This window comes from Scyliorhinus torazame, chromosome 8 (assembly GCF_047496885.1).
Source record: "Scyliorhinus torazame isolate Kashiwa2021f chromosome 8, sScyTor2.1, whole genome shotgun sequence".
Lineage (NCBI taxonomy): Eukaryota > Metazoa > Chordata > Chondrichthyes > Carcharhiniformes > Scyliorhinidae > Scyliorhinus > Scyliorhinus torazame.
In genome coordinates this window covers 148581027-148609014 of record NC_092714.1, presented here as the reverse complement: position 1 = coordinate 148609014, position 27988 = coordinate 148581027, and the positions used below count along the sequence as shown (strand labels likewise).

Below are 27988 nucleotides of genomic sequence, written 5' to 3'. Positions count from 1 at the left end.
ATCCCCCCCCCCCCCCACCCGGGATGACGGTTGGACAGGCCCCGACACCCCCTCCCTTAGGCCGACGGTTGGACTGACTCCAACGGCTTCAGGCTGGCGGCTCCGGCTCACTCCCCGTGCCCGGCGGCGGGCCGCAAGCACCGGGTTTGCATGGTGTCGGACTTTTTCTACCCGAACATGGGCGGGGTGGAGAGCCACATCTACCAGTTGTCGCAGTGCCTGATCGAAAGGGGCCACAAGGTGATCGTGCTGAGCCACGCTTACGGCAGCCGCCGGGGCGTGCGCTACCTCAGCCACGGTCTCAAGGTGTACTACCTGCCGCTGCGGGTCATGTACAACCAGTCGACGGCCAGCACCCTGTTCCACAGCCTGCCGCTCGTGCGCTGCGTGCTGGTGCGCGAGCGCGTTGGCCTGGTGCACGCGCACAGCTCCTTCTCGGCGCTCGCGCACGACGCGCTCTTCCATGCACGCGCCCTGGGCCTGCGCACTGTCTTCACTGACCACTCGCTGTTTGGGTTCGCGGACCTGAGCTCCGTGCTGACCAACAAGCTGCTCACCGTCTCCCTGTGCGACACCAACCACATCGTCTGCGTCTCCTACACCAGTAAGGAGAACACCGTGCTGCGGGCCGCCCTCAGCCCCGACATCGTCTCTGTCATCCCCAATGCCGTGGATCCCACCGACTTCACCCCCGACACTGCACAAGCCCAACCCGGCACCCTCACTGTGGTGGTGGTCAGCCGGCTGGTGTACAGGAAAGGTAGGCACGGCCATTTAGGGGTGGGGTTACAGGGTTATGGAGATAGGGTGGAGGTGTTGACCTTGGGTAGGGTGCTCTTTCCAAGAGCCGGTGCAGACTCGATGGGCTGAATGGCCTCCTGCACTGTAAGTTCAATGATCTATAACCCCTCACCCCATACTCTGCCTCCCTGCGCCCGCTCCCCGTCCATTCGGCGCCCACCGTAGCACTCGACATAGGGTGGCATGGTAGCACAGTGGTTAACATTGGTGCTTCACAGCTCCAGGGTCCCAGGTTCGATTCCCGGCTTGGGTCACTCTGTGAAGAGTCTGCACATTCTCCCAGTATTTGTGTGGGTTTCCTCCCACATCCAAAGATGTGCAGGTTAGGTGGATTGGCCATGATAAATTGCCCTTGGTGTCTAAAAAGATTAGGTTGGGTTATGGGGATAGACTGGAGGTGTGGACTTAAGTAGGGTGCTCTTTCCAAGGGCTAGTGCAGACTTGATGGGCTGAATGGCCTCCTGCACTTTAAATTCTATGATTTGGGATATGCTACTGATGGGATGGTTGCTACAGAATCAATAGTAAATCTCAAAGGGAGTTGGATGAATGCTTGAAAGCGAATGATTTGTAGGGAGATGGAGAAATGGCCAGGAAGTAGGCACAACTAGGTTTCTCCTGAGAAGAGCTGGTAGAGAGTTAGCAGGCTCAGTGTCTTCTGTGCTGTGACTGATTCTGAAGGGTGAGGTAACTAACCCAACTCTCACCTTGAGACTTCACTCTAGGAAATTCTGATTTGTTGTCTGCTTTAGCTTGATGTTATTTTCTATCTGATTCCACTTCTGTGAAGCTCTTTGTATAATAATAATTTTTATTAGTGTCACAAGTAGGCTTACATTAACACTACAATCAAGTTGCTGTGAAAATCCCATAGTCGCCACTCTCCGGCACCTGTTCGGATATACTGAGGGAGAATTCAGAATTTCCAATTCACCTAACAGTATGTCTTTGCGTGATGTTTTATTGCATTAAAGTCACTATATAAATGTAAGTTATCACCTCCCTTAAATCCCACTCACTGTCCTTGTGTTTTGGTTTAGTACTGTATTCAAATTATTTGTCTTTCTGTGGTGATGTACGTGACATGTTAGAAAATAATAAATGCATGTGAAATTTTTGGTTGTGAAATGTTAGCCAAGCTGCAGATATTGCCCCTGACATGTAATGTTCTTAATGCTGTTTTTTTTTGACTGGGTACTTCAAGCTGTTCTGAATCAATATTAATGTTTATTTAGGAGTTGATTTGCTTGCCGGTATAATTCCTGAATTGTGCCAGAAGCATCCCGATTTGCACTTTCTCATTGGTGGTGAGGGACCCAAGCGAATTGTATTGGAAGAAGTCCGGGAAAAATACCAGCTTCATGACAGGTAATGAGACATTTCCCGTATTTTGTTTAGGTTGGGGAGAAATTGCAGGAATATTGGGCGTCTTTCCATAAACAACTGAATTATAGTTTTTTATTAGAATTATTAGTATTAGAATTTAGCATGTGCTTTTCGTATGAATAGAACTTATTCAGAGCAACTCGAGGGCATTTGTCATTTTTTGGGTCCGATTATTTTCTCCAATACGATTTCTTTATTAATGTTGAGATCCTTACATTCCTCACATTCGCTGGCCACGTGCTTCTTCATTACTTCCAGAATTCGTGTGTCTTTGTTCATTTTCCTCCCTGCTCCTTTTTTGTAAATGAGTTTCATACTTTTCATTGTTTTATAGGATAATTTTGACAATATTTAGTCAAAGCTTGTATCTGAATGGCACTTTAGTAACTTACCCAATAAATCTTTGTCCTGTTGCAGAACCTGCATCCCAAAACCAGTTTTAAAGTTGAACACCCTGGGCGGGATTCTCCACTCCCACGCCGAAGTGGCCGCGCCGTTGTGAACGCCGTTGAGGTTCACGACGGCGCGGAACGGCCCCGGTTCCGACCGATTCAGGCCCTGACAATGAGCCAGTATCGGGGCCGCGTCATCTACCCGCGCCAGGCCTTGTCGCCCGCATAAAAGCGGCGCCGCATAGATGACGCGGCCGGCGCCACATAACGGACGTCATCCGCGCATGCGCGGGTTGACCGGCGCCAACCCGCGCATGCGTGGTTGCCGTCCTGTCCAAATCCGCCCCGCAAGAAGATGGGGGACGGATCTTGCGGGGCCGCGGAAGGAAGGAGGTCCTCCTTCAGAGAGGACGGCCCAACGATCGGTGGGCACCGATCGCGGGCCACCCCACATTGCAGGTGAGCAGGATTCCCCCCTCGCCCCCCCCCCACAGGCCGCCCCCCCCCCCCCCCCCCCCCCCCCCCCCCCAGCGTTCACGCACCGCCCACGCCTGCAGCGACCAGGTGTGGACGGCGCCGGGGGGAACCCTCCGTTTTGGCCTGGCCGCTCGGCCCATCCGGGCCTCAGAATCGCGGGGGTGCCGGAGAATCGCCATTTTGGGTGTCTCCGGCGATTCTCCGGCCTGTGGCCCGCGAAACCCGACCGGGCCGTTCCCGCCGCTTGGGAGAATCGCGGGAGGGCGTCGGACCGGTGTCCCCCGAACTTTTGGCGGCCCAGGCGATTCTCCCAACCGGCGTGGGAGTGGAGAACCGCGCCCCAGATTGCTAAGTATTTATTGCGGTCACTTACAATAAAGCAATAGGTCTTGCTATTTAAAGATAAGAATAGAAGTATTTTTGTTTTTAGCCATTCTGTAAGATGTTGCTTATATTTTGACCATTGTTTACTTTTTACAGAGTACGTCTTTTGGGCGCCCTTGAGCATAAAGATGTGAGAAATGTTTTGGTGCAGGGTCACATTTTCCTCAACACTTCTCTGACTGAAGCCTTTTGTATGGCAATAGTTGAGGGAGCAAGTTGTGGTCTCCAGGTAAAGCAATTCCCAAATGTCCTGTCCTATGTATAGATGCTCTAGGTCAGTTGTTTAACTCTGATATATCTGTGAACCAACCGGGCTTACTATTACTAATTTCAAGATGATTTCCCCATCAAGCCCCCAACCTCATTAAAATCAGATTAAATTTTGTTTTATATTTCTAACAGAAAAAAATAAATAACCTGAAGTGTTAAAAGTACCTGAAGGACCAGAATTAACATTTCAATTTACAGGCACACAATCAAGGCTATTAAATTGCTTAATACTATGTGCAAAGGTTGTTTTTGAGCAGGAGAAGCCCAATAATTGTCCTTGTGGATACAGCTGTTATGCTTACACTATAAACTTAACATTAATCCTTGAACATTTTAATGAAAATGATTTACTTGTAATATTTCCCCTTTCCCTGTCATGTCATCCTTACAGCCAGAGAGAGGCGAGAATCATAAATTGTACAGCACAGGAGGCAGCCATTCAGTCCATCAGTTTGCATGGCTCGTTACAAGAGTAATCTAGTTAGTCCCATTGCTCTGCCCTTTCCCTCGATCTCTGCAAATCTTCTCCTTCAAGTCTATTTCTAATTCCCCTTTGAAGGTAATTATTGAATCTGCGTCCACCACTCTATCATGCTTTGTATTCCAAATCCTACACCAGTCACTGCATTAAAAAAAAATCAGTGTCGTCTCTGGTTCTTTTGTCAATCACCTTAAAAGTCTGCCCTCTATTACTCAGTTCCTGGAAGCAGTTTCTCTTTATTTACTCTATCTAATGCTTTCATGATTTTAAGTACCTCTACCAAATCTCCTGTCGGGCTTTGCTGCTCAAAGGAGAACAACCCCAGTTTCTCTGATCTACTCCATAACTGGAAACCCTTTTCCCTGGAACCATTCTATTGCATCTCTTCTGTACCTCTCCAAAGCAATCGCATCCTTTCCACGATGATGCACCCAGAATTGGGGACACTGCTCCAGCTGGCGCTGAATTAATCATTTATGTAGGCTTTAGCTGCTGTTCGCATGTTATGCTTTAATTTATACATTTTCTATTAGCTGACTTGTTAACTTTGGTAGGCAGAACGTACTTGGAGGCACCTTCAAAGAGTTTTACACAAACACTCCTAAATCTCTCCTTGGACTCCCTTCAAAATTGTACCATTCAGCTTGTATTGCTTTTCTTCATTCTTAACAAAATCTCCTTCCAAGATCAGTTTGTAATGAGATGTGAGAACCACCAAGCACATCAATTTGTTTGTCTACGTTTCAACAGTGACTTTCATAAGTACTTCATTGACTGTGAAATGCTTTTTGGCATGTTCTGGGGCAATATTCAAGCTCTTTGTTTTATACTCCCTCACTGTGGAAAACTATGTTTAGTTTTTTGTTGCACATTCTTCAACATGTGTGAGTCACTGCCAAGAGTGGCATTTATTGCCCATCCCTAGTTATCCTCTAAGGTGGTGCTGACTGTTGCAGTCCATTTGGTGAAGGAACATATTACTGTTGGTTAGAGAGTTCCAGGACTGCACAGGTTATAAGTAATGTTATTCCAGTGGACGTGCTGCCATTGTATTTCTAGATGTTTGAGATTGGTTTGTGTAGGAAGTGCCGCTCAAAGAACCTTGGTGAGTTGCTGCTTTGCTTCCTGTACATGGTGCAGATTAAAGTAAAGTCATCATAGTCCCAGCTGAGGTTGGGAATGTTCATGGAGACTGCACCTCCTGTTAATTGTTTAATTGTCCACCACCATTGAATACAAAAAGTCAGCTGAGCCTTGGTGATGTGCTGAAAACTGTTGAGCTTTGATCTAATGTGTTGTTTGTGAGATTATTTATTTGTATTTTATATTTAGATTTATTGTCACGTGTACCAAGGTGCAGTGAAATGTATTGTTCTGCATACAGTCCAGCATGGTGATTTTTTTTTTTTGCTTCACATGCATGTAGAGCTGTGCTGTAGCTTCACCAGGATGGCACCTGGCGAAGCTACATGATGTGCAATTCTCAGCTTGCTCTTCTAACCCCCCCCCCTTCATTGAACCTGGGTTGGTTACCTGTCTTGATGGTGTTCAAGGAGTGAAGAATGTGCCAGACTGAGGTTACAGATTGTCCCAGAATACAATCCTGCTGGTGCTGATGGCCAAAATGGTCTTGTGGATACCCAATTTGAGTCTACTAGATCTGTTAATCTATCCCATTTTGCACAGTACTCATGCCACACAGCAGGACGGCGGGGACCTCCACATGATGAGATTTTATTAACCATGGCTCAGTTGATAGCACTTTTGCTTTAAGGAAGAATGTTGTAGGTCCAAGTCCCTCTCCAGAGACTTGAGCAGAGAAATCCAGACTGACGCTCCAGTGAGTACTGAGGGATTGTTGCACTGTCAGAGGGTCAGTTCTGAGGGATTACTGCACTGTCGGAGGGTCAGTTCTGAGGGATTACTGCACTATCGGGGGGTCAGTTCTGAGGGATTGCTGCACTGTCGGAGGATCAGTTCTGAAGGATTGCTGCACTGTCAGAGAGTCAGTACTGAGAGATTGTTGCACTGTAGGAGGTGCTGTTTTACAGATTAGACATTAAACCAAGGTCTTGACTGCCCTCTTCAGGTGGATGCAGAAGTTACCAGTATTTAATTCAAGAGCAGGAAAGCTATTCTCTGTTCCCTGGGCAATATATATCCTGCAATCAACATTTCAGGGAAACTAATCATTTGGTCATCACCACCTTGCTGTTTCACCATCAGATGCATCCGCATCAGGTCTATTGCTGAGGGTAATAGTAAGATTTCTATTTTTCATGGGACATGGGTGTCATTTATTGCCCATTCCAAATTGCCCTTGAACTGAGTGGCCTGCACAGGTTATAAGTAATGTTATTCCAATGGACTTGCTGCCATTGTATTTCTAGGTGTTTGAGATTGGTTTGTGTAGGAAGTGCCGCTCAAAGAACCTTGGTAAGGTGCTGCTTTGCATCCTGTAGATGGTGCAGATTTTAAAAGTAAAGTTATCATAGTCCCAGATGAGGTTGGGAATGTTCATGGAGACTGCACCTCCTGTTAATTGTTTAATTGTCCACCACCAGTCAAGAATTGGTTAAGAATCAACCAATCAATCATTTCTGTGGCTCACCATTACTGAGACTAACTTTCAATTCCAGAATTTATTAAGTGAATTTAAATTCCAGCAGCTGCCGTGGTGAGATTTGGAACCATGTCCCATTTGAACCCATTAGCCTGGACATCTCGATTACTAATCCACTACACCGCAGTAGATTATTCCCTCATGTTGCTACGTTTGCTGCAAACATGGTCTTTTGTCAGTGGTGGCGCTAACGAGTCACTCTGGGTGATTGACATTGAAATCCCCCAACCAGAGTACATTTTGTCCCCTTGTTGCCCTCACTAATTGTTCCATTCACATGGTGTTGAACATGAAGTAATACAGCTTGGGAGGATGTTGATGGGCATAGACTTCTTTGCCAATGTATGACTTGAAATAATGGGATGTGCAATGTTGAGGGCTCTCAGGGTCATTTTCATTTCCTGTAATGCCTCCATTTGTGATTAGTCTGTCCTGCTCTGAAGACAGAATATATCTATGAATGTCTGGGATTTTGACTGGTAGGTACAATTCTGAGTGACTAAATCAGATCACTGGACAGCTCTGCCAATTTTTGATATCTGTCCCCAGACGTTGGTGAGATGGACCTTACGTTAGACTTGGCTGAGTTTTCCTGTGGTTAGGAATAGCATGGCTGAGATGGGGAAACTCATTAACAGTCAAAGAACAAAGAAATGTACAGCACAGGAACAGGCCCTTCAGCCCTCTAAGCCCGTGCCGACCATGCTGCCCGACTAAACTACAATCTTCTACACTTCCTGGGTCCGTATCCCTCTATTCCCATCCTAGTCATGTATTTGTCAAGATGCCCCTTAAATGTCGCTATCGTCCCTGCTTCCACCACCTCCTCCGGTAGCGAGTTCCAGGCACCCACTACCCTCTGCGTAAAAAAACTTGCCTCGTACATCTACTCTAAACCTTGCCCCTCTCACCTTAAACCTATGCCCCCTAGTAATTGACCCCTCTACCCTGGGGAAAAGCCTGTGACTATCCACTCTGTCTATGCCCCTCATAATTTTGTAGACCTCTATCAGGTCGACCCTCAACCTCCTTCGTTCCAGTGAGAACAAACCGAGTTTATTCAACCGCTCCTCATAGCAAATGCCCTCCATACCAGGCAACATTCTGGTAAATCTCTTCTGCACCCTCTCTAAAGCCTCCACATCCTTCTGGTAGTGTGGCGACCAGAATTGAACACTATACTCCCAGTGTGGCCTAACTAAGGTTCTATACAGCTGCAACATGACTTGCCAATTCTTATACTCAATGCCCCGGCCAATGAAGGCAAGCTTGCCATATGCCTTCTTGACTACCCTGTCCACCTGTGTTGCCCCTTTCAGTGACCTGTGGACCTGTACTAGATCTCTTTGACTTTCAATACTCTTGAGGGTTCTACCATTCACTGTATATTCCCTACATGCATTAGACCTTCCAAAATGCATCACCTCACATTTGTCCAGATTAAACTCCATCTGCCATCTCTCCGCCCAAGTCTCCAAACAATCTAAATCCTGCTGTATCCTCTGACAGTCCTCATCGCTATCCGCACTTCCATCAACCTTTGTGTCATCTGCAAACTTACTAATCAGACCAGTTACATTTTCCTCCAAATCATTTATATATACTACAAACAGCAAAGGTCCCAGCACTGATCCCTGTGGAACACCACTGGTCACAGCCCTCCAAATAGAAAAGCATCCTTCCATTGCTACTCTCTGCCTTCTATGACCTAGCCAGTTCTGTATCCACCTTGCCAGCTCACCCCTGATCCTGTGTGACTTCACCTTTTGTACTAGTCTATCATGAGGGACCTTGTCAAAGGCCTTACTAAAGTCCATATAGACAACATCCACTGCCCTACCTGCATCAATCATCTTAGTGACCTCCTCGAAAAACTCTATCAAGTTAGTGAGACACGACCTCCCCTTCACAAAACCATGCTGCCTCTCACTAATACGTCCATTTGCTTCCAAATGGGAGTAGATCCTGCCTCGAAGAATTCTCTCCAGTCATTTCCCTACCACTGAAGTAAGGCTCACCGGCCTGTAGTTCCCTGGATTATCCTTGCTACCCTTCTTAAACAGAGGAACAACATTGGCTATTCTCCAGTCCTCCGGGACATCACCTGAAGACAGTGAGGATCCAAAGATTTCTGTCAAGGCCTCAGCAATTTCCTCTCCAGCCTCCTTCAGTATTCTGGGGTAGATCCCATCAGACCCTGGGGACTTATCTACCTTAAGTGGTGGATACTGATGCAAAGTATTCATTTAGTACCTCGCCCATTTCCTCTGGCTCCACACATAGATTCCCTTGCCTATCCTTCAGTGGGCCAACCCTTTCCCTGGCTACCCTCTTGCTTTTTATGTACGTGTAAAAAGCCTTGGGATTTTCCTTAACCCTATTTGCCAATGACTTTTCGTGACCCCTTCTAGCCCTCCTGACTCCTTGCTTAAGTTCCTTCCTACTTTCCTTATATTCCACACAGGCTTCGTCTGTTCCCAGCCTTTTAGCCCTGACAAATGCCTCCTTTTTCTTTTTGACGAGGCCTACAATATCTCTCGTTATCCAAGGTTCCCGAAAATTGCCGTATTTATCCTTCTTCCTCACAGGAACATGCCGGTCCTGAATTCCTTTCAACTGACACTTGAAAGCCTCCCACATGTCAGATGTTGATTTGCCCTCAAACATCCGCCCCCCAATCTATGTTCTTCAGTTCCCGCCTAATATTGTTATAATTAGCCTTCCCCCTATTTAGCACATTCATCCTAGGACCACTCTTATCCTTGTCCACCAGCACTTTAAAACTTACTGAATTGTGGTCACTGTTCCCGAAATGCTCCCCTACTGAAACATCTACCACCTGGCCGGGCTCATTCCCCAATGCCAGGTCCAGTACCGCCCCTTCCCTAGTTGGACTGTCTACATATTGTTTTAAGAAGCCCTCCTGGATGCTCCTTACAAACTCCGCCCCATCTAAGCCCCTGGCACTAAGTGAGTCCCAGTCAATATTGGGGAAGTTAAAGTCTTCCATCACCACAACCCTGTTGTTTTTACTCTTTTCCAAAATCTGTCTACCTATCTGCTCCTCTATTTCCCGCTGGCTGTTGGGAGGCCTGCAGTAAACCCCCAACATTGTGACTGCACCCTTCTTATTCCTGATCTCTACCCATATAGCCTCACTGCCCTCTGAGGTGACCTCCTGCAATACAGCTGTGATATTCTCTCTAACCAGTAGCGCAACTCCGCCACCCCTTTTACATCCCCCTCTATCCCACCTGAAACATCTAAATCCTGGAGTGTTTAGCTGCCAATCCCGCCCTTCCCTCAACCAGGTCTCTGTAATGGCAACAACATCATAGTTCCAAGTACTAATCCAAGCTCTAAGTTCATCTGCCTTACCGTAATACTTCTTGCATTAAAACATATGCACTTCAGGCCACCAGACCCGCTGTGTTCAGCAACTTCTCCCTGTCTGCTCTGCCTCAGAGCCCTACTGTCCCTACTCCCTAGTTCTCCCTCAATGCTCTCACCTTCTGACCTATTGCTCCCGTGCCCACCCCCCTGCCATACTAGTTTAAACCCTCCCGTGTGACACTAGCAAACCTCGCGGCCAGGATATTTATGCCTCTCCAGTTTAGATGCAACCCGTCCTGATATAGGTCACACCTGTCCCGGAAGAGCTCCCAGTGGTCCAGATAATTGAATCCCACCCTCCTACACCAGCTGTTTAGCCACATGTTTAGCTGCTCTATCTTCCTATTTCTAGCCTCACTGGCACGTGGCACAGGGAGTAATCCCGAGATTACAACCCTAGAGGTCCTGTCTTTTAACTTTCTGCCTAGCTCCCTGAACTCCTGCTGCAGGACCTCATGCCACTTCCTGCCTATGTCGTTAGTACCAATATGTACAACGACCTCTGCCTGTTTGCCCTCCCCCTTCAGGATTCCCTCTACCCGTTTGGAGACATCCTGGACCCTGGCACCAGGGAGGCAACATACCATCCTGGAGTCTCTTTCACGTCCACAGAAGCGCCTACCTGTGCCCCTGACTATAGAGTCCCCTATTACTATTGCTCTTCTGCGCTTTGACCCTCCCTTCTGAACATCAGAGCCAGCCGTGGTGCCACTGCTCTGGCTGCTGTTGTTTTCCCCTCACAGGCTATCTCCCCCCCCCCCCCGACAGTATCCAAAGGGGTATACCTGTTCGAGAGGGGGACAACCACAGGGGATTCCTGCACTGACTGCCTGCCCTTTCTGGTGGTCACCCATTTCTCTGCCTGCACCTTGGGTGTGACCACATTTACATAACTGCGATCTATGACGTTTTCCGCCACCTGCATGCTCCTAAGTGCATCCAATTGCTGCTCCAACCGAACCATGCGGTCTGTGAGGAGCTCGAGTTGGGTGCACGTTCTGCAGATGAAGCCATCCGGGATGCTGGAAGCCTCCCGGACCTGCCACATCTCACAGTCAGAGCACTGCACCCCTCTAACTGACATTGCGTCAATAAATTAAAAGTTGAAAAAAAATGTAAAATTTTTTTTGTTATTTTTTTTAAAGTTACTGTTAACTATCTGTTTCCTAGCACTAGATTTCTAATATAAATGCAAAAGCTAAATATAGTACTCTCCGATCTCTGGCTTAGATACCCCTCTAAATTATAATTAAGTAATTATGTTTAATTAGTTACCAATGCTTAATTTTTTAAATTTAGTGCAGATTCCCAACCAGCCACTCAGATCACAGCTTTTCTGTGATGTCACTTCAGTTTCCCCCCGACACACACAATTTGAAAAATGTATAAAAGTAAAAATGAGTAAAAATCACTTTCTTACCTTCTGAGTGTCTTAGATGTTCTCATGTTCTCTCCCTGACAGAGACTGCTCCTCCTCCTCCTCCGAACGGCTCCCAAAACTAGGCTGCGATCTTTTTAAATCTCTGCTCTGACTCGCAGCTCCTGCGCTTTTTAAATCTTCCGCGCTTTTTAAATCTCCCGCTCTCTCTCCACTCGCGCTTTTTAAATCTCCCGGCTCGCTCTCCTCCCGCGCTTTTAAAATCTCCCGGCTTTCTCTCCACTCGCGCTGTTTTCAATGTCCTGGCTTTCTCTCCTCCCGCGCTTTTTAAATCTCCCGCTCTCTCTCCACTCGCGCTGTTTTCAATGTCCCGGCTTCCTCTCCTCCCGCGCTTTTTAAATCTCCCGCTCTCTCTCCACTCGCGCTGTTTTCAATGTCCCGGCTCACTCTCCACTCGCGCTGTTTTCAATGTCCCCAATGTCGAGTTCCATTTATTGCTTGGACCCTGATGGTGTAGTGCCTCCTCCAGTGGCAGATTTTATTCATTATACATCATACACTATAAGCTAAGTTCTTACAAATTTAGCTTCCAAACTGATTGCCCACTTCTTTTGCAAAAGGTTGTCAGTACCAAAGTTGGTGGGGTCCCAGAGGTTTTACCTGAGGATCTTATCATCTTGTGTGAGCCCACTGTAAAGTCTCTGTGTGAAGGTTTGGAAACTGCCATTACTCGGCAAAGGCTAAGGATACTGCCACCAGCTGAAACAATCCATAACAGAGTGAAGAATTTGTACACATGGAGAAATGTGGCTGAACGCACGGAAAAGGTACAGATTCATTTTACATTGGTCCTTTCCTATGGGCCTTGGCAGGGGAGTGTTTTTGGGGTGCACGTGGGTCGCTGAAAATTATTTTTTTGTGATGTGTTATTTGGATTTTGCAAAATGTCAAGAACGGGATGCAAATGATTTAGAAGTTACTTTATAAAAATATATTTGAATACTGTTGAAGAGACATGTTGCCGAAGCTTATCATCCTGCACTCAGGACAAATGCAAGAATGCCACATTTCAAACAATCACAGCAGTTTACTAAGGAGCGAAGGGTGCTAAATAATTGGCAAGTCGACTCTGGCCGAGGCATTGCCATGGAGAGAGCAACGAGAAACTCACAGCCCCCCATGCTGCTATGTAATTCAAAAAATGTGCAAGACTTGGATATACTTCTTTTGTTTGCAGAGTATTGGTCCCTGTGTATGAATGTATGCCACCCCAGCAAGCATAAATGAGCCACATTACGAGCTTGACCGATATTTAAATTGGCTGTTAAGGTAGCTAGTAGCACACTCAGGATTATTTGGCAAGTGCTACCCAATTGTGGTATCATATCTATTTTTTTATATAAATGATTTTTATTGGGCTTTTGAACAAAGTCTATTTGCCGTTATGTACACACAATAAAATATATATATATAAAGAGAAGAGCACACACAAACATAACCAAAAAAAAGTAAACAAAATAAAATAACTGATAGGGCATTATGCACCAGCTCAACAGCAGCAACTTTGTACAACTGGCAATATTATTTTTAACACCTAAGTAGGCATCTGTTTGTGGGGGAGGTGGGGGAAACTGGGGAGGTACATATACATTTGGGTGCCGGAGAAACAATTACAGAGGGCAATACGCGAATGGATCTCGTGTTGGTGTTGTCCCTTGCTTCTCCCGGACGGATTTTGCTGCCGTTGTCGTCTCGCGTTCACCTCCGCTTCAGACGTTCGTCCTGTCTTTCGGCCGGATTTTCCTTGTTCTCTGTTCCTGTGGATGGCAAGTTTGTTAGCGTTTCCAGTGCCCTCCTTCTGGCTATCATTCCCCTGCCTCCTCCCGCCTCTCTGGTTTCCCTCTATTGTTCCGTTGTCTCACTCTTTCACCCCCCCTCCCCCTTCTGCCCCCTCCCTTTGTCCTGTGGCTCGCCTCTTAGGTTGAGCTGTCCCCCCCTCCCCCGGTCTATCCCTCCCTCTCATGCCTTGGCTACTTACCCCTGATACTTGGCTACCTAGCGATTCTTCTGCTTGTTCGTTGGCCTCAAACAGGTCCCGGAACAATTGGGCGAATGGCTCCCACGTTCTGTGGAAGCCGTCATCTGACCCTCGGATTGCAGTATCTAACGATAAACCTTTTGTTTTGGGTTTTGGAAAACATGGGCTGGCTTGTACTCTGTTTTTTTACAGAGCTCAGTATTGGGTCCCTTCCTTTTTGTGGTGCATCAATGATTTAGACATGAATATACTGACTATTTGATAGAGCTCTCCAATTGGTCCCAATCCACTGCTCTTTCCCCATCACACTGCAAATGTTTCCCTTTTGAAACTCACTATTGAATCGACTTCTGCCATCCTTTCAGCACAGCTGGGAGAAGTTGCGGCGGCATTGAAAGATTAGATAATTTAGTCCAACTGGAAAGATACATTTAGTACTGAAGAGCTATTCCAGTAACAATAAGAGGAGTTTGGAATTCCAAAAGATAAGTGGCAGGAAGAATCATATCTAAACTTTGAAATTAAGCATAATTGAAAGTAGACAGTTCATCATAGTTTCTATAGTGCAAAAGAATAGCCACCAGATCTGATATATATTGGATTCCTTTGCTGAGGGAGCAATTCTGTTGAAATGAAGCAGACTGACTATTAATGAGCTTATCATCTCAATATATAATGGAATGTGTCCGCTCATATGTGGTTAACAAAATGGTGAGAGGAGCTATTTAGCTTCTGCAGCTGATATTCTATTGAAACGTGTTTGTCCCCCAAACAAAATTTCAAACTGCCTTTTGAATAACTCTAGGCATTTTTGCATCCATTCTCATAGAATCATTAATCACAGAATAATTACTGTGCCATTCGGCCCATCGAATCTGCACTGATCCCACTCTACCCCCATGACTCCACCTAACCTTTTGGACACTAAGGGTCAATTTAGCATGGTCAATCCACCTATTCTGCAGATCTTTGGACTGTGGGAGGAAACTCGGAGCACCTGGAGGAAACCCACACAAACAGACAGCTACCCAAGGTCGGAATCAAACCCAGGTCCCTGGCGCTGAGAGGCAGCAGTGTTAACCACTGTGTTGCCCATTCAGTCGCTCCCCACTCTCTATCCAAGCCTGATTGCCATCGCCACCCTCCCTATTTTATATCCAAAGCATTGGTGGATGCTACTTGCCTTTTGTCATGACATGTCATGTGGTTAAAGATTGCACTTATGGGTGGCACGGTGGTGCAGTGATTAGCACTGCTGCCTACGGTGCTGAGGACCTGGGTTCGATCCCGGCCCTGGGTCACTGTCTGTGTGGAATTTACACATTCTCCCCTTGTCTGTGTGGGTTTCACCCTCTGAACCCAAAGATGTGCCGGTTAGGTGGATTGTCCAGATTACATTGCCCCTTAATTGGAAAAAGATAATTGGGAACTCTAAATTTATTTAAAAAAAAGATTGCACTTACTCCAATCTGCTGCCACGGAGTGGTTATTCCAATTGGCCTAACTGACCATGATGATGGCTCCTTCTCAGCGGTGGTTTAGTGTTTCCATGGTGCTGAACCTTTGGTATTTTCACCCATGTTGCACACTATTATGATAGCCAAGGTTGCACACAAGAAAATAAAGCATGCACAAGAGTCACATTCTGCTTTTTATCTTACGACGAACAAGTGAACATGAAACTTCCAATGAATATTGAGATCACACTGCCCAATTACTTATTTTTAATTTACTGATCAAAATTGTAATTAGTCATCTGGATTCTCAAAAACTACACATGGCCTGTGGTTAATGAATTGGACAATATTGGTATAACCCAAAATAGAATAAATTACTCCTTGTAAATTACACTGGCTGTTAAGTGAGGGTGGCACATAGACACAGTGGTTAGCACTGCTGCCTCACAGCACCAGGGACCTTGGTTTGAATCCGACTTCGGGTGATTGTGTGGAGTTTGCATGTTCTCCCATGTTCTTTGTGGGTTTCCTCCGGTGCTCCGGTTTTCTCTCAAAGATGTGGGGGATAGGTAGATTGGTCGTGCTAAATTGCCCCAAAGGTTAAGTGGAGTTGGGGTTATGAGGGTTGGGTCGAGGCATGGTGTTCTTTCGGAGGGTCAGTGCAGACTCGATGGACTGAATGGCCTCCTGCACTGTAGCGATTCGATGACTGAAGTTTGTCTTAAATTGTATCCACATGGAAAATCCCTTTACTGAGCTGTTAGTAGCAATCATATTATGTTAATTGGAGAGTTCAAGTAAATATTTTCAAATGACCCAGACCTGAAATTAAATCATGATTCTTAGATTGCCTAAACTGCAGTCACAGAAAAAAACATAAATGTTTTCACTAAATAGGATTAATTAATTACAGAATCTTCACAGTGCAGGAGGAGGCCATTCAGCTCATCCAGTCTGCACTGGCTCTCTGCAAAAGCGTTCTATCTAGTTCCACTCCCCTGCATTCCTTCTATTTGGATAGCAATCCAACTATTTTATAAAAACTTGATCAAACCTGGCTCCACTGTCTCCACCACCCACTCAGGAAGTTCATTCCAGATTCTCACCACCTTCTGGAAGATATAATTCTTCCTCGCAGCAATTTTACTCCTTTTGCCCACTATTTTGAATGTGCCATCTAGTTCCTGATGCTTTCTTGAGTGGGAACAGTTTCTCAATAATGTTGCTGTTATTAAATTGATCTCACCCAGTAACTCAATGATATTGAGGACCAAATAGATCACATGACTTGCACTGCGCCAGTTCAAGTATTCATTGAATCTTGGAAACTACGGCACGGAGACAGGCCCTTCGGCCCAAACTAGTCCATGCCAACCAAAAAGCCCATCTAAGCTAACCTCATTTGCCTGCATTTGGCCCCCATCCCTCTAAACCTTTCCTATCCATGTATCTGTCCAAATGCCTTTTAAATATTTTCAATGTCCCTGCCTCAGCCATTTCATATAGCAGCTCATTTCACATACGCACCACCCTCTTGTGTAAAAAGAAAAAAAGTTGCTCCTCAGGTTCCCATTAATTCTTTCCCCTCTTAACTGAAACCTATGTCCTCTAGTTCTTGATTCCGAACCCTGGGAAAAAGACTGAGTGCATTTACCCTATCCATGCCTCTCATGATCTTATACATGTTTATAAGATCACCCTTCCGTATCCTACGCTCCAAAGAAAAACCTCCTAGCCTGTCCAGTCTCTCCCTCTAACTCAGTCCCTTGAGTCCTGGCAACATCCTTGTAACTCTCTTCTGCACTCTCTCCAGTTTAATAACATCTTTCCTATAGCAAGGCGTTCAACACTGAACACAATACTTCAGGTGCAGCCTCGCTAATGTCCTGTACAATTGCAACATAACTTCCCAACTTCTCTACTGAATGCCCTGACTGATGAAGGCCATCATGCCAAAAGCGTTCTTCACTGTCCTATCTACCTGTGACTCCACCTTTAGAGAATGGTGCGCCTGAACTCCAAGGTCCCTCTCTTCCATGATAGTCCTTAAGGTCCTACCATTCACGTGAAAGTTCTACCTTGATTTGACTTGCCAAAATGCAACACCTCACACATATCTGTAATTTGCCATTTCTCAGCCTACTTCCCCAGCTGATCAAGATCCTGCTGCAATTTTTGATAACCTTCCTCACTGTCTACAATAGCACCTATTTTAATGTCATCTGCAAACTTACTGATAATGCCTTGTACGTTCTCATCCAAATCGTTGATATAGGTAACAAACAGCAATGGGCCCAGCACTGACCCCTGAGGCACACCACTAGTCACAGGCCTCCAGTCGGACAAGCATCCTTCCACCATTACCCTCTGCTTCCTGCAATCAAGCCAATTGTCGATCCAATTTGCCAGCTCTCCCTGGATTCCATGTGATCTAACCTTCCAGAGCAGCCTACTATGTGGAACTTTATTAAAGGCCTTTCTGAAGTCTATATAGACTACGTCTACTGCCCTGCCCTCATAAGTCCCATTAGGTAATTTGGACATTCTGAATTCTCCCTCTGTACACAAATTGGCGCCGGAATGTGGCGACTAGGGGCTTTTCACAGTGACTTAATTGCACTGTTAATGTAAGCCTACTTGTGACAAAGATTATTATTATCAACCTTCCTGGTCATTTCATCAAATAACTCGAATAAATTGTAAGGCATGATCTCCCATGCACAAAGCCGTGCTGACTACTCCTAATCACACCCTATCTTTCCAAATGCCTGTATATCTTATCCCTCAGAATCCTCTCTGGTACCCACCACAAATGTTAGGCTTCGGTATTTCTTTGCAGCCCTCACTAAATTAAGGACACAGCATTTGCTACTCTCAAGTCTTCTGGTACCTCACCCGTGGCTAACAATGATGCAAATATCTCAGCCAGGGCTCCCGCAATTTTTTCTCTAGCCTCACGCAGTGTTCTTGGATATACCTGGTCAGGGCTAAGAGATTTATCCACCTTCATACATTTTAATACGTCCATCACCATCTCTACTGTAGTGTGAACTGTCCCCAATATATCGCCACTAACCTTCCCAGGTTCCCAAGTCTTCATGTCTTTCTTCACGGTAAACACAGAGGAGAAATATTAATTGAGAACCTTGCCCATCTGCGGTTCCACACAGATGTGTTAATTTTGGTCCTTGAGGGGTCCTATTCTCCCTCTAATTCTTTTTCCTTTAATATACTTAAAGAATGCCTTTGGATTCACCTTAATCCTCTCAGCCAAAGCTACCGCATGCCCCCTTTTTGCCCTCCTAATTTCCTTCTTGGGTATACTTTTGTATCCCCTGTACACCTCTAGGGAATCCCTTGATTGCAGCTGCTTGTACCTAAGCCATGCCACCTTTTTCCTGGCCAAAACTCAATATCTTTTGTCAGCCTTGTCCTTCACCCTATCAGGAACACATCGACCCTGAACTCTTTTAAAGGCCTCCCACTTGCCGGAAGTCCCTTTGCTCTCAAACAGGCTACTCCAATCAACCCTTGCAAGCTCCTGTCTAATTCCATCAAAATTTGCCTTGCCCCAATTTTGAACTTGCACCTGTGGACTAGTTTTGTCCCTTTCCATAACTATTTTAAAAATTAATAGAACAATGGTCCCTGATCCCAAAACAATCCCCTGCTGCCACCTCAGTCACTTGTCCTGCCTTATTTCCCAAGAGTAGGTTAAGTTTTGCCCTTTCCTGAGTAGGATCCCCCACATACAGCCTGAGGAAACTTTCCTGAACACACTTAACAAATTCTACCCCACCTAAGCCCTTAACATTATGGCTGTCCCAGTCTGTCAGAAAAATTAAAATCCCCTACTATGATAACCTCCTGCAAGTCTCCCCACTCTCCCTGCATATTTGTTCTTCTAATTCCCGTTTGACTATTTGGGGGCCTATAGTACAACCCCAATAAGGTCACCATCCCCTTCTTATTTTTGAGTTCTACCCACAAAGTCTCGATGGATGATCCCTTGGTTATTTCATCTCTGATGACTGCCATGATGCTTCTCTTAATCAAAAATGCAATTTCCTCTCCTCTTTCCTCCCCTCCACCTCTGCCCACCTAAAGCACCCGTACCCTGGAACATTAAGCTGCCAGTTCTGTACATGCCCTGAGTTCATCAGCCTTACACGTCAGCCCTCTTGCATTGAAATAGATGCAATTTATTCCAACAGTTTTTCCCCGCTCCCTGCCTATCATGTCTATTTAACTTGTAACTGCTGAGTACTGCATTTCCTCTCGGACTCCCATTTGCTTCCTTGCTGCTGAGGACTCCCTTGTCAAATCTGCCCCCCCCCCCCCCCCCCCAGGATATTGGTCCCCCGCCAGTTCAGATGCAACCTATCCCTAGGTCACCTCTGCCCCAGAAAATATCCCAATGATCTTAGAATCTGAATCCCTGCCTCCTGCATCAATTCTTTAGCCACGCATTCATCTGCCATATTCTCCTGTTTTTTAGCCATGCATTCATCTGCCATATTCTCCTGTTCTTACTCTCAGTAGCATGTGCCTCTGGAAGTAATACAGAGATTACCACCCTTGAGGTCCTGCTTCTTAACCTTTTTCCTAGCTCTCTATAATCAATTCTCAGGACCTCATCCTTATTACGATTTAGGTCATTTGTGCACAACGACTTCTGGCTGCTCCCCCTCCCCCTTGAAAATGTTCTGCAGCCGCTCCGAGACATCCTTGACACTGGCACCTGGGACGCAACACACCATCCCAGCCTCAGTTTGCGGCCACAGAATCTCCTGTCTGTCCCTCTAACTATCGAGTCTCCTATCACTACAGTCCTGTTTACCTTTACCCTCTCCCGCTGTGCCCCAGAGCCAGTCGTAGAGTCACAGATCTGGCTACTGCTGCATTCACCCAAACGGTCACCCCCCTCCCCCAACAGTATCCAAAACAGTATACTTCTTTACAAGGTGAATTGCCACAGGGGACATAGGAACAATAGAACATAAGAACTAGGAGCTGGAGTAGGCCATCTGGCCCCTCGAGCCTGCTCCGCCATTCAATGAGATCATGGCTGATCTTTTGGGGACTCAGCTCCACTTTCCGGGTAGAACACCATAACCCTTAATGCCTTTATTCGTCAAAAAACTATCCATCTTTATCTTGAAAGCATTTAATGAAGGAGCCTCAACTGCTTCACTGGGCAAGGAATTCCAAGATTCACAACCCTTTGGGTGAAGACGCTCCTCCTAAACTCAGTCCTAAATCTACTTCCCCTTATTTTGAGGCTATGCCCCCTAGTTCTGCTTTCACCCACCAGTGGAAACAACCTGCCCGCATCTATCCTATCTATTCCCTTCATAACTTTATATGTTTCTCGAAGATTCCCCCCCCCCTTCATCCGTCTAAATTCCAACGAGTGCAGTCCCAGTCTACTCAACCTCTCCTCGTAATCCAACCCCTTCAGCTCTGGGATTAACCTAGTGAATCTCCTCTGCACACCCTCCAGCGCCAGTACGTCCTTTCTCGGGTAAGGAGACCAAAATTGAACACAATACTCCAGGTATGGCCTCACTAACACCGTATACAATTGCAGCATAACCTTCCTAGTCTTAAACTCCATCCCTCTAGCAATGAAGGACAAAATTCAATTTGCCTTCTTAATCACCTGTTGCACCTGTAAACCAACTTTTTGCGACTCATGCACTAGCACACCCACGTCTCTCGGCACAGCAGCATGTTTTAATATTTTATCATTTAAATAATAATCCCTTTTGCTGTTATTCCTACCAAAATGGATAAACTCACATTTGTCAACATCGTAGTCCATCTGCCAGACCCTAGCCCATTCACTTAATCAATCCAAATCCCTCTGGAACTTCGGTATCCTCTGCACTTTTTGCATTACCACTTTGTGTCGTCTGCAAACTTGGACACATTGCACTTGGTCCCCAACTCCAAATCATCTATGTAAATTGTGAACAATTGTGGGCCCAACACTGATCCCTGAGGGACACCACTAGCTACTGATTGCCAACCAGAGAAACACCCATTAATCCCCACTCTTTGCTTTCTATTAATTAACCAATCCTCTATCCATGCTACTACTTTACCCTTAATGCCATGCATCTTTATCTGATGCAGCAACCTTTTTTGTGGCACCTTGTCAAAAGCTTTCTGGAAATCCAGATATACCACATCCATTGGCTCCCCGTTATCTACCGCACTGGTAATGTCCTCAAAAACTTCCAGTAAATTAGTTAGACACGACCTGCCCTTTATGAGCCCATGCTGCGTCTGCCCAATGGGACAATTTCCATCCAGTTGCCTCGCTATTTCCTCCTTGATGGTAGATTCCAGCATCTTCCCTACTACCGAAGTTAAGCTAACTGGCCTATAATTACCCACTTTCTGCCTACTTCCTTTTTTAAACAGTGGTGTCACATTTGCTAATTTCCAATCTGCTGGGACCACCCCAGAGTCTGGTGAATTTTGGCAAATTATCACTTGTGCATTTGCAATTTCCCTAGCCATCTCTTTTAGCACTCTGGGATGCATTCCATCAGGGCCAGGAGACTTGTCTACCTTTAGCCCCATTAGCTTGCCCATCACTACCTCCTTCGTGATAACAATCATCTCAAGGTCCTCACCTGTCATTGCCTCATTTCCATCAGTCGCTGGCATGTTATTTGTGTCTTCCACTGAAGACCGACCCAAAAAGCCTGTTCAGTTCCTCAGCCATTTCCTCACCTCCCATTATTAAATCTCCCTTCTCATCCTCTAAAGGATCAATATTTACCTTAGCCACTCTTTTTTTTGTTTTATATATTTGTAGAAACTTTTACTACCTGTTTTTATATTCTGAGCAAGTTTACTCCCATAATCTATCTTACTCTTTATAGCTTTTTTAGTAACTTTCTGTTGCCCCCTTAAGATTTCCCAGTCCTCCTAGTCTCCCACTATTCTTTGCCACTTTGTATGCTTTTTTCCTTCAATTTGATACACTCCCTTATTTCCTTAGATATCCACAGTCGATATTCCCTCTTTCTACCGTCCTTCCTTTATGTTGGTAAAAACCTTTGCAGAGCACTGTGAAAAATTGTTTGGAAGGTTCTCCACTGTTCCTCAACTGTATCACCATAAAGCCTTTGCTCCCAATCTACCTTAGCTAGCTCTTCTCTCATCCCATTGTAATCTCCTTTGTTTAAGCACAAAGTTTGATTTTACCTTCTCACCCTCCATCTGTATTTTAAATTCCACCATATTGTGATCGCTCCTTCCGAGAGGACTCCTGCACTCTCTGCCTGCCCTCTTTGCCTCTCCTGGTGGTCACCCAGCTACTCTCTGCCTGCACCTTAGGTGTGACCGTCACACGAAAACTCTCATCTATAAAGTGCTCAGCATCCCGGAAGATCCTGAATGCATCCAGATCCAGATCCCTAATTCGGTCTCCCAGGATCCGCAGCCAGGTGCATTTCTCATAGGAATTCTCCCTGAGCTCCCACATCCCGCAGGAGGAGCATATCACTGCCTTCATTGCCATCCCATCTGCACCAAGACTAAAGAGGAAAGTGAAGAGGACGTTACCTGAGATTACCTGTACTCTGCTGAGATGCCACTTGCCGACGCCTCACTACTCAAACACCATGCTACAAATTTTCTAATCGCGCACCACTCTTGCTTCCTTTTTCTTTCTCTTTCTTGTGGTCCTCACAGTGACTGGTCTTTTAGACGAGGAGGGAGGGAGGTATTTGGGGTTTAACTGTCCCTTGACAACAGCTCCTCCACACACCACTTTCTGGAAGCACTGACTGCCCGATGCAAATCTTCCCTGCAACAGCCAATCAGCATCTATTTCATATTTGATTCTTCTGGAGATTAACATTTTTTGGGTGATTGTTTTATTGTCAAATGTTTTCTGGAAGTGGTAGGTGGGGTTTGTGCTGGGCAACCTAGTTCCAGTCTTCTCAACTTTGAAAACTTGGGCAGCATGGTGGCGCAGTGAGTTAGCCCTGCTGCTTTACGGCGCCGAGGTTCCAGATTCGATCCTGGCTCTGTGTCACTGTCTGTGTGGAGTTTGCACATTCTCGCCTTGTCTGCGTGGATTTCGCCCCCACAACCCAAAATATTTGTCCCCTGGTCTTCAATAAGAAACAGATTTGAGCAGCAAAGTGATGGGTTCTGTTAGTGTATTATTTCTTCACATATGAAAAGTAATTTATTTTGAGTTTATATTTTGATTGTGCTACGAGATGAAAAGCATCCATTTATATGTCACAAAGTAGTATGTTTCCGGGTACCTCAGCAGAGCAGAACTCACATCATTTTTCGGAGTAAGAAAGGGAAGCAAATGCATGGCCATATATGCAAGTTTTGAGAAAATATGGAATAGAGATGCAGGAGATGGGGATTTGGGAAGGAATTTCTAGAAAGCACAGCCTGAAAGCTTAGTCATAAGTGTTGCAATGGGATGAGGGAAAGATTTGCATAGGAGATCAAAATTAGACAATCAATGGAGATATTGAATGTGCAATCTTCAGAATATTTTTTATAATTTGTCTTGTATAATAGTGCAAGTCTTCCTGCTTTTCTATTTATCTCTTTATTTATTTCAAAACTTACTGTTGCTGTGCACTTAACCGTGCAATTATTAAATAGAAACTAATTACGACATAACAGCTTGGTGGGCAGCAGGTGGGTATTGCAGGTTTTCACTGAAGTTTATTCTATTTAGTGCCTGGCAGTCACACTTTGGCCTTTTTATTTTAATTCCTCTGTTTTGCAAGAAGCCAAGAATTTATTTTCTTTTGCTGATTATTTGCCTACGTGCCAGTTTGATGGCATGAAATAGGTTGACCTGACTGAAACACATTTTGGTAATATCATCTTCTAACTTAACAACTGGATTTCACCACACCATTGCCTAATTGGGCATCTGTAAGGAGTGCTACCTCCACATCACAAAAATGTTGAGCAGAGACTTGATCCAAAGCACAATTGTACTCAAGATGGTGGGTACTGGTATACATCAAAAAACATCACCTGTCACTTCTGATAGTCATCCTGCTATTCCTTTCATAGTTATATATGCCTTACCAAATCAGTATGCACTGTGTACTTCATTTACTTGCCCTGGGCTATCTTTCATTATAAAAAATGAGACCAGTTTGAAGAAAAGAGTAAGACAGGAACCAGAAAATAGATGCGAGGAGATAAATTGTTCTTCCCCGTATGCACCTAGCAAATCTCAATCTGTCACTGGTCACTGTAATCTCATAGTTGAGATCTCTCTCCACCCCACCCTCTAGCTGTGATCCTGTCATTTATTTGGATAACCTTGTGACATTTCAGTACCACAGTGTGAAATCTGACCTTGTCAGCCAGCTCCATTTTGCTCATCTGATACTTGAGCTGTTGCCGACAGAAATGCAGGCTCCTAACTTGGCTGCAGGTATGCAATCCAAGGTGAAGCAAACAAGTTATTTATGTTCCTGTTACAGAAAATATTTCATCTTTGTTCCTGACTTGATAAGACTTTCATGAACATGGGGCTGGATTCTCTGCACCCCAATGCCGAAATTGCAGCCGGCACAGGGGCGGAGAATCCATTTTCCTGCAAGGAATCGGGACCGGTGCCGGTTCCCCAATTCGGTGGGCCCCGAAATGTGCCGCACCGCCTAGGACCTACCTGGTCCCATTGGCAGAGGCCCGCTCCACCCCCAACCGGCCAAAGTCCTGACGGCGTGGATCTAATATGGTCAAGCCGGTCGGATACTCGTGCGAGTCCGCAGCTGCCATGGTTGGGAGAAGGCGGATCGAAGGGCGGGGGAGGGCCTTATAGGCGGCCGGGAAATGTTTGTGCGTGCGGACAGGGTCAGGCGCGCGGCCGATCGGGGGTTTATTTTTGGGGTGCAGCTCCACAGTCCGAGTCCGCCATGGAGCACGGCATGGCCGCTGGAGGCCGTTGCCGTGTGCATGCGCGGCCTCCAAACCAGAAGTGCGGGGGCCCGTATCTGCAGCAAAAGCTGCTAGATTTGCGCCAGGTCCCTGCTAGCCCCCTACAGGGTTAGGAATTTGTGGCCCTTTCGCACCAGTTTTTCTGGCGTGAAACTCCACAGTTTTGACGTCGGCGTAGTCCAATAACGGAGAATCCAGCCCCTGATGCTTTGAGCATTAGATCTAATACTTGATTTGACCAACCTTCATCTGTGGTGTCAATACAGTTGGTATTGAGTTGGTTTTGAAAATGGTTCGTGCTCCAAGAATAATTATGGATACAAGTTGTAACCTCAAAGTCACACAAGTGAACCTAAATTAGGTACGATTTGCACATCACCGCTTTCTTTCTGACCATTGTGCTTTGCCGTTTGAACATTTTCTGGTAACATCTTTTGGAAAGGTATTCTAAAATTTAAAAGCCTTTCTGGAAAGGTTAGTCCAGTAAAATCCCGTCATGAACTTTGTACTAGAAATGCGAGTACTATTGTCCAAAATATGAATTACAATGTTCACATTTTACAACTTTATTTACCAGCAAGACGTACTAATGATTCCTATCTTTTATTCCGGTCTCACAAGGTGGGTGGCAGGGTAGCAAAGTGTTTAGCACTGTTGCTTCATAGTGCCTGGGTCTTGGATTCAATTCTAGCTTGGGTCACTGTGCGGAGTCTGCACGTTCTCCCTGTGTCTGCGTGGATTTCCTCCGGGTGCTCCGGTTTCCTCCCACAAGTCCCGGAAGACTTGCTTGTTAGGTGAATTGGATATTCTGCATTCTCCCTCTGTGTACGCGAACAGGTGCCGGAGTGTGGCGACTAGGGGATTTTCACAGTCACTTCATTGCAGTGTTAATAGAACAATAGAACATTACAGCGCAGTACAGACCCTTCGGCCCTCTGTTGCGCCGACCTGTGAAACCAATCTAAAGCCCATCTACACTATTCCATTATCATCCATATGTTTATCCTATGGCCATTTAAATGCCCTTAATGTTGGCGAGTCCACTACTGTTGCAGGCAGGGCATTTCACGCCCCTACTACTGAGTAAAGAACCTATCTCTGACATCTGTCCTATATCTATCTCCCCTCAATTTAAAGCTATGTTCTCTCGTGCTAGCCATCACCATCCGAGGAAAAAGGCTCTCACTGTCTACCCTATCTAATCCTCTGATCATCTTGTATGCCTCAATTAAGTCACATCTTAACCTTCTTCTCTCTGACGAAAACAGCCACAAGTCCCTCAGCCTTTCCTCATAAGATCTTCCCTCCATACCAGGCAACATCCTGGTAAATCTCCTCTGCACCCTTTCCAATGCTTCCACATCCTTCCTATAATGATCCTTCGCATCATTCGACGCCTTAACAAGAAACTTTTCCTGTTTCTTGCAGATGTTAAGGAACGCAAGCTTCAACAACTCACCAACACCACTGCCCATCCTAGGCCCTTATGTAAGCCTACTTGTGACAATAATAAAGAGTATTATTAGATAAGAAACTGGAGTGGGAGTCACCCATTCAGTCGATGAGTTTGTTCCGTCATTCAGTAAAATCACGATTAAAGTTCAACATCAACTCCCTCTATCCTTGAATCGCTTGATTCTGAGCATCCAAAAATCTATCATTCTTAGTATTGGATATACTCATCAATTGAGGAGCGACACCGCTCTGGGATAGAAAATTCCAAAGTTTCACAATCCTCTGAGTTAAGAATCTCAGGCCTAAGCAACTGATCTCTTATCCTGAGACTATAGTCCCTTTGGGTGATCTCGTAGTGCACTGGGAAGCGTACCTCTTTCCTGATCCAGAGTTCTGGGTTCAAGACCTACTCCAAGAATTGATGGGTCAAGGAACATGCTTTCATAACGTAGCCGTATTGGGTGTGCATCAACTTGTAAATCCTTCCAACATACACCAATAGCAAGCGATGAATATGGGAGAGATTCCTGGTCAACGAAGTGATGGGAAAAAAGTTTGAGCTACAACATGCAAGTATAAGTATAAGCTACAGCAACATGAACTCCTTGTGGAGCCGGTTAGCTCAGTTCGCATGACGGCCGATTGGTGCCATTAACACAGGTTCCAGCTGGGGGTGGGTGGGATTCAACCCTGTCTTTATTGCACGACCCTGGGTGGAGGTCATGGCGCTGTAGGTCAGACATGCCTTTGGGCGGAAAACTCGAAAAGAAGAAAAGCCCCTAGCTCCAGTTTCCCCAGCTGGGGACTACAATCCATCGGTTAGTGAGCCATTCCTATGCCCCCTCCAAAGCAGGTAAATATGGTCTTTGGTAAGGTGGTCACAACTGTACACTACTTCAGATGTGCTTTTCAATTGCATACTTTACATCTCCCCTCATGACGTTCTGGTAATGGCCCGGAATCCCGAAACAGTACATAACTGGGTGGTTCTAATCTTGCTTCTTGTGATTTTGTTTTAGGTTTATGATCGTGTGGCCAAAGAGGGGATACTTCCGATGAACAAACGATTGCACAGATTAATGACCCACTGCGGTCCTGTGGCTGGTTGTATTTTTGCTTTAGTTGCTGTTTTGGACTTCCTTTTCTTGGTGCTTTTGAGGTATATAGTGCCAGATACCATGATTGACATCGCTGTAGATGCCACAGGTGTGAATGGAGCTTGGAAGCAACAAGAGGGACTTTCAGTAGTAGAAAAACTCTGGAAACCACCTTTCTCTGAAAGGAGCAATCGCAATGTGCAAATTTAACACTTTGATTTATAGCTGCTTTTGGACTCTGGTTTAAATCCTTTGGACTGTCATATTTTATCACCTTTTTCTGTTTTGCAAAGCACTGTGACTTTGTCTAAATATTTTGCTACCACCTTTAAGTTGACATTATGAATTTCAACTGCATAAAAGTCAAATAGGGATTTAAATGGATAAGATCTTAACTGATGTAGT

General features: G+C 45.6%; 2 protein-coding genes across 3 annotated transcripts in view; both read left to right on the top strand.

Moving 5' to 3' along the window:
* Positions 1 to 8: 8 nt before the first annotated feature.
* Positions 9 to 27982, top strand: piga (phosphatidylinositol glycan anchor biosynthesis, class A). 2 transcript variants are annotated; one of them, XM_072514334.1, is made up of 5 exons: positions 9 to 760; positions 2037 to 2169; positions 3537 to 3669; positions 12206 to 12412; positions 17356 to 17747. In XM_072514334.1, exons 1-5 carry the CDS (start codon positions 151 to 153, stop codon positions 17389 to 17391), a joined length of 1119 nt encoding a protein of 372 aa, XP_072370435.1. In that variant the 5' UTR covers positions 9 to 150; the 3' UTR covers positions 17392 to 17747. The 2 variants fall into 2 exon arrangements, with proteins under 2 accessions (XP_072370435.1, XP_072370434.1); XM_072514333.1 differs by lacking the exon at positions 17356 to 17747 and adding an exon at positions 27506 to 27982 and having other exon boundaries at positions 10 to 760.
* LOC140428176 (ankyrin repeat and SOCS box protein 9-like) overlaps positions 12276 to 27988 on the top strand; it is a 156159-nt gene continuing 140446 nt past the window's right edge. The window contains exon 1 of the mRNA XM_072514336.1: positions 12276 to 12412. The gene's annotated coding sequence lies outside the window, so the exon portion shown is untranslated. The remainder of the gene's footprint in view (positions 12413 to 27988) is intronic.

Excerpts from the sequence above, each read along its gene's own strand:
- piga (XM_072514333.1), top strand. The coding sequence starts at position 151 with ATGGTGTCGGACTTTTTCTACCCGAACATGGGCGGGGTGGAGAGCCAC. Across the intron at positions 761-2,036 it reads CCGGCTGGTGTACAGGAAAG|GAGTTGATTTGCTTGCCGGT; the intron begins GTAGGCACGGCC and ends ATGTTTATTTAG. Across the intron at positions 2,170-3,536 it reads AAATACCAGCTTCATGACAG|AGTACGTCTTTTGGGCGCCC; the intron begins GTAATGAGACAT and ends TACTTTTTACAG.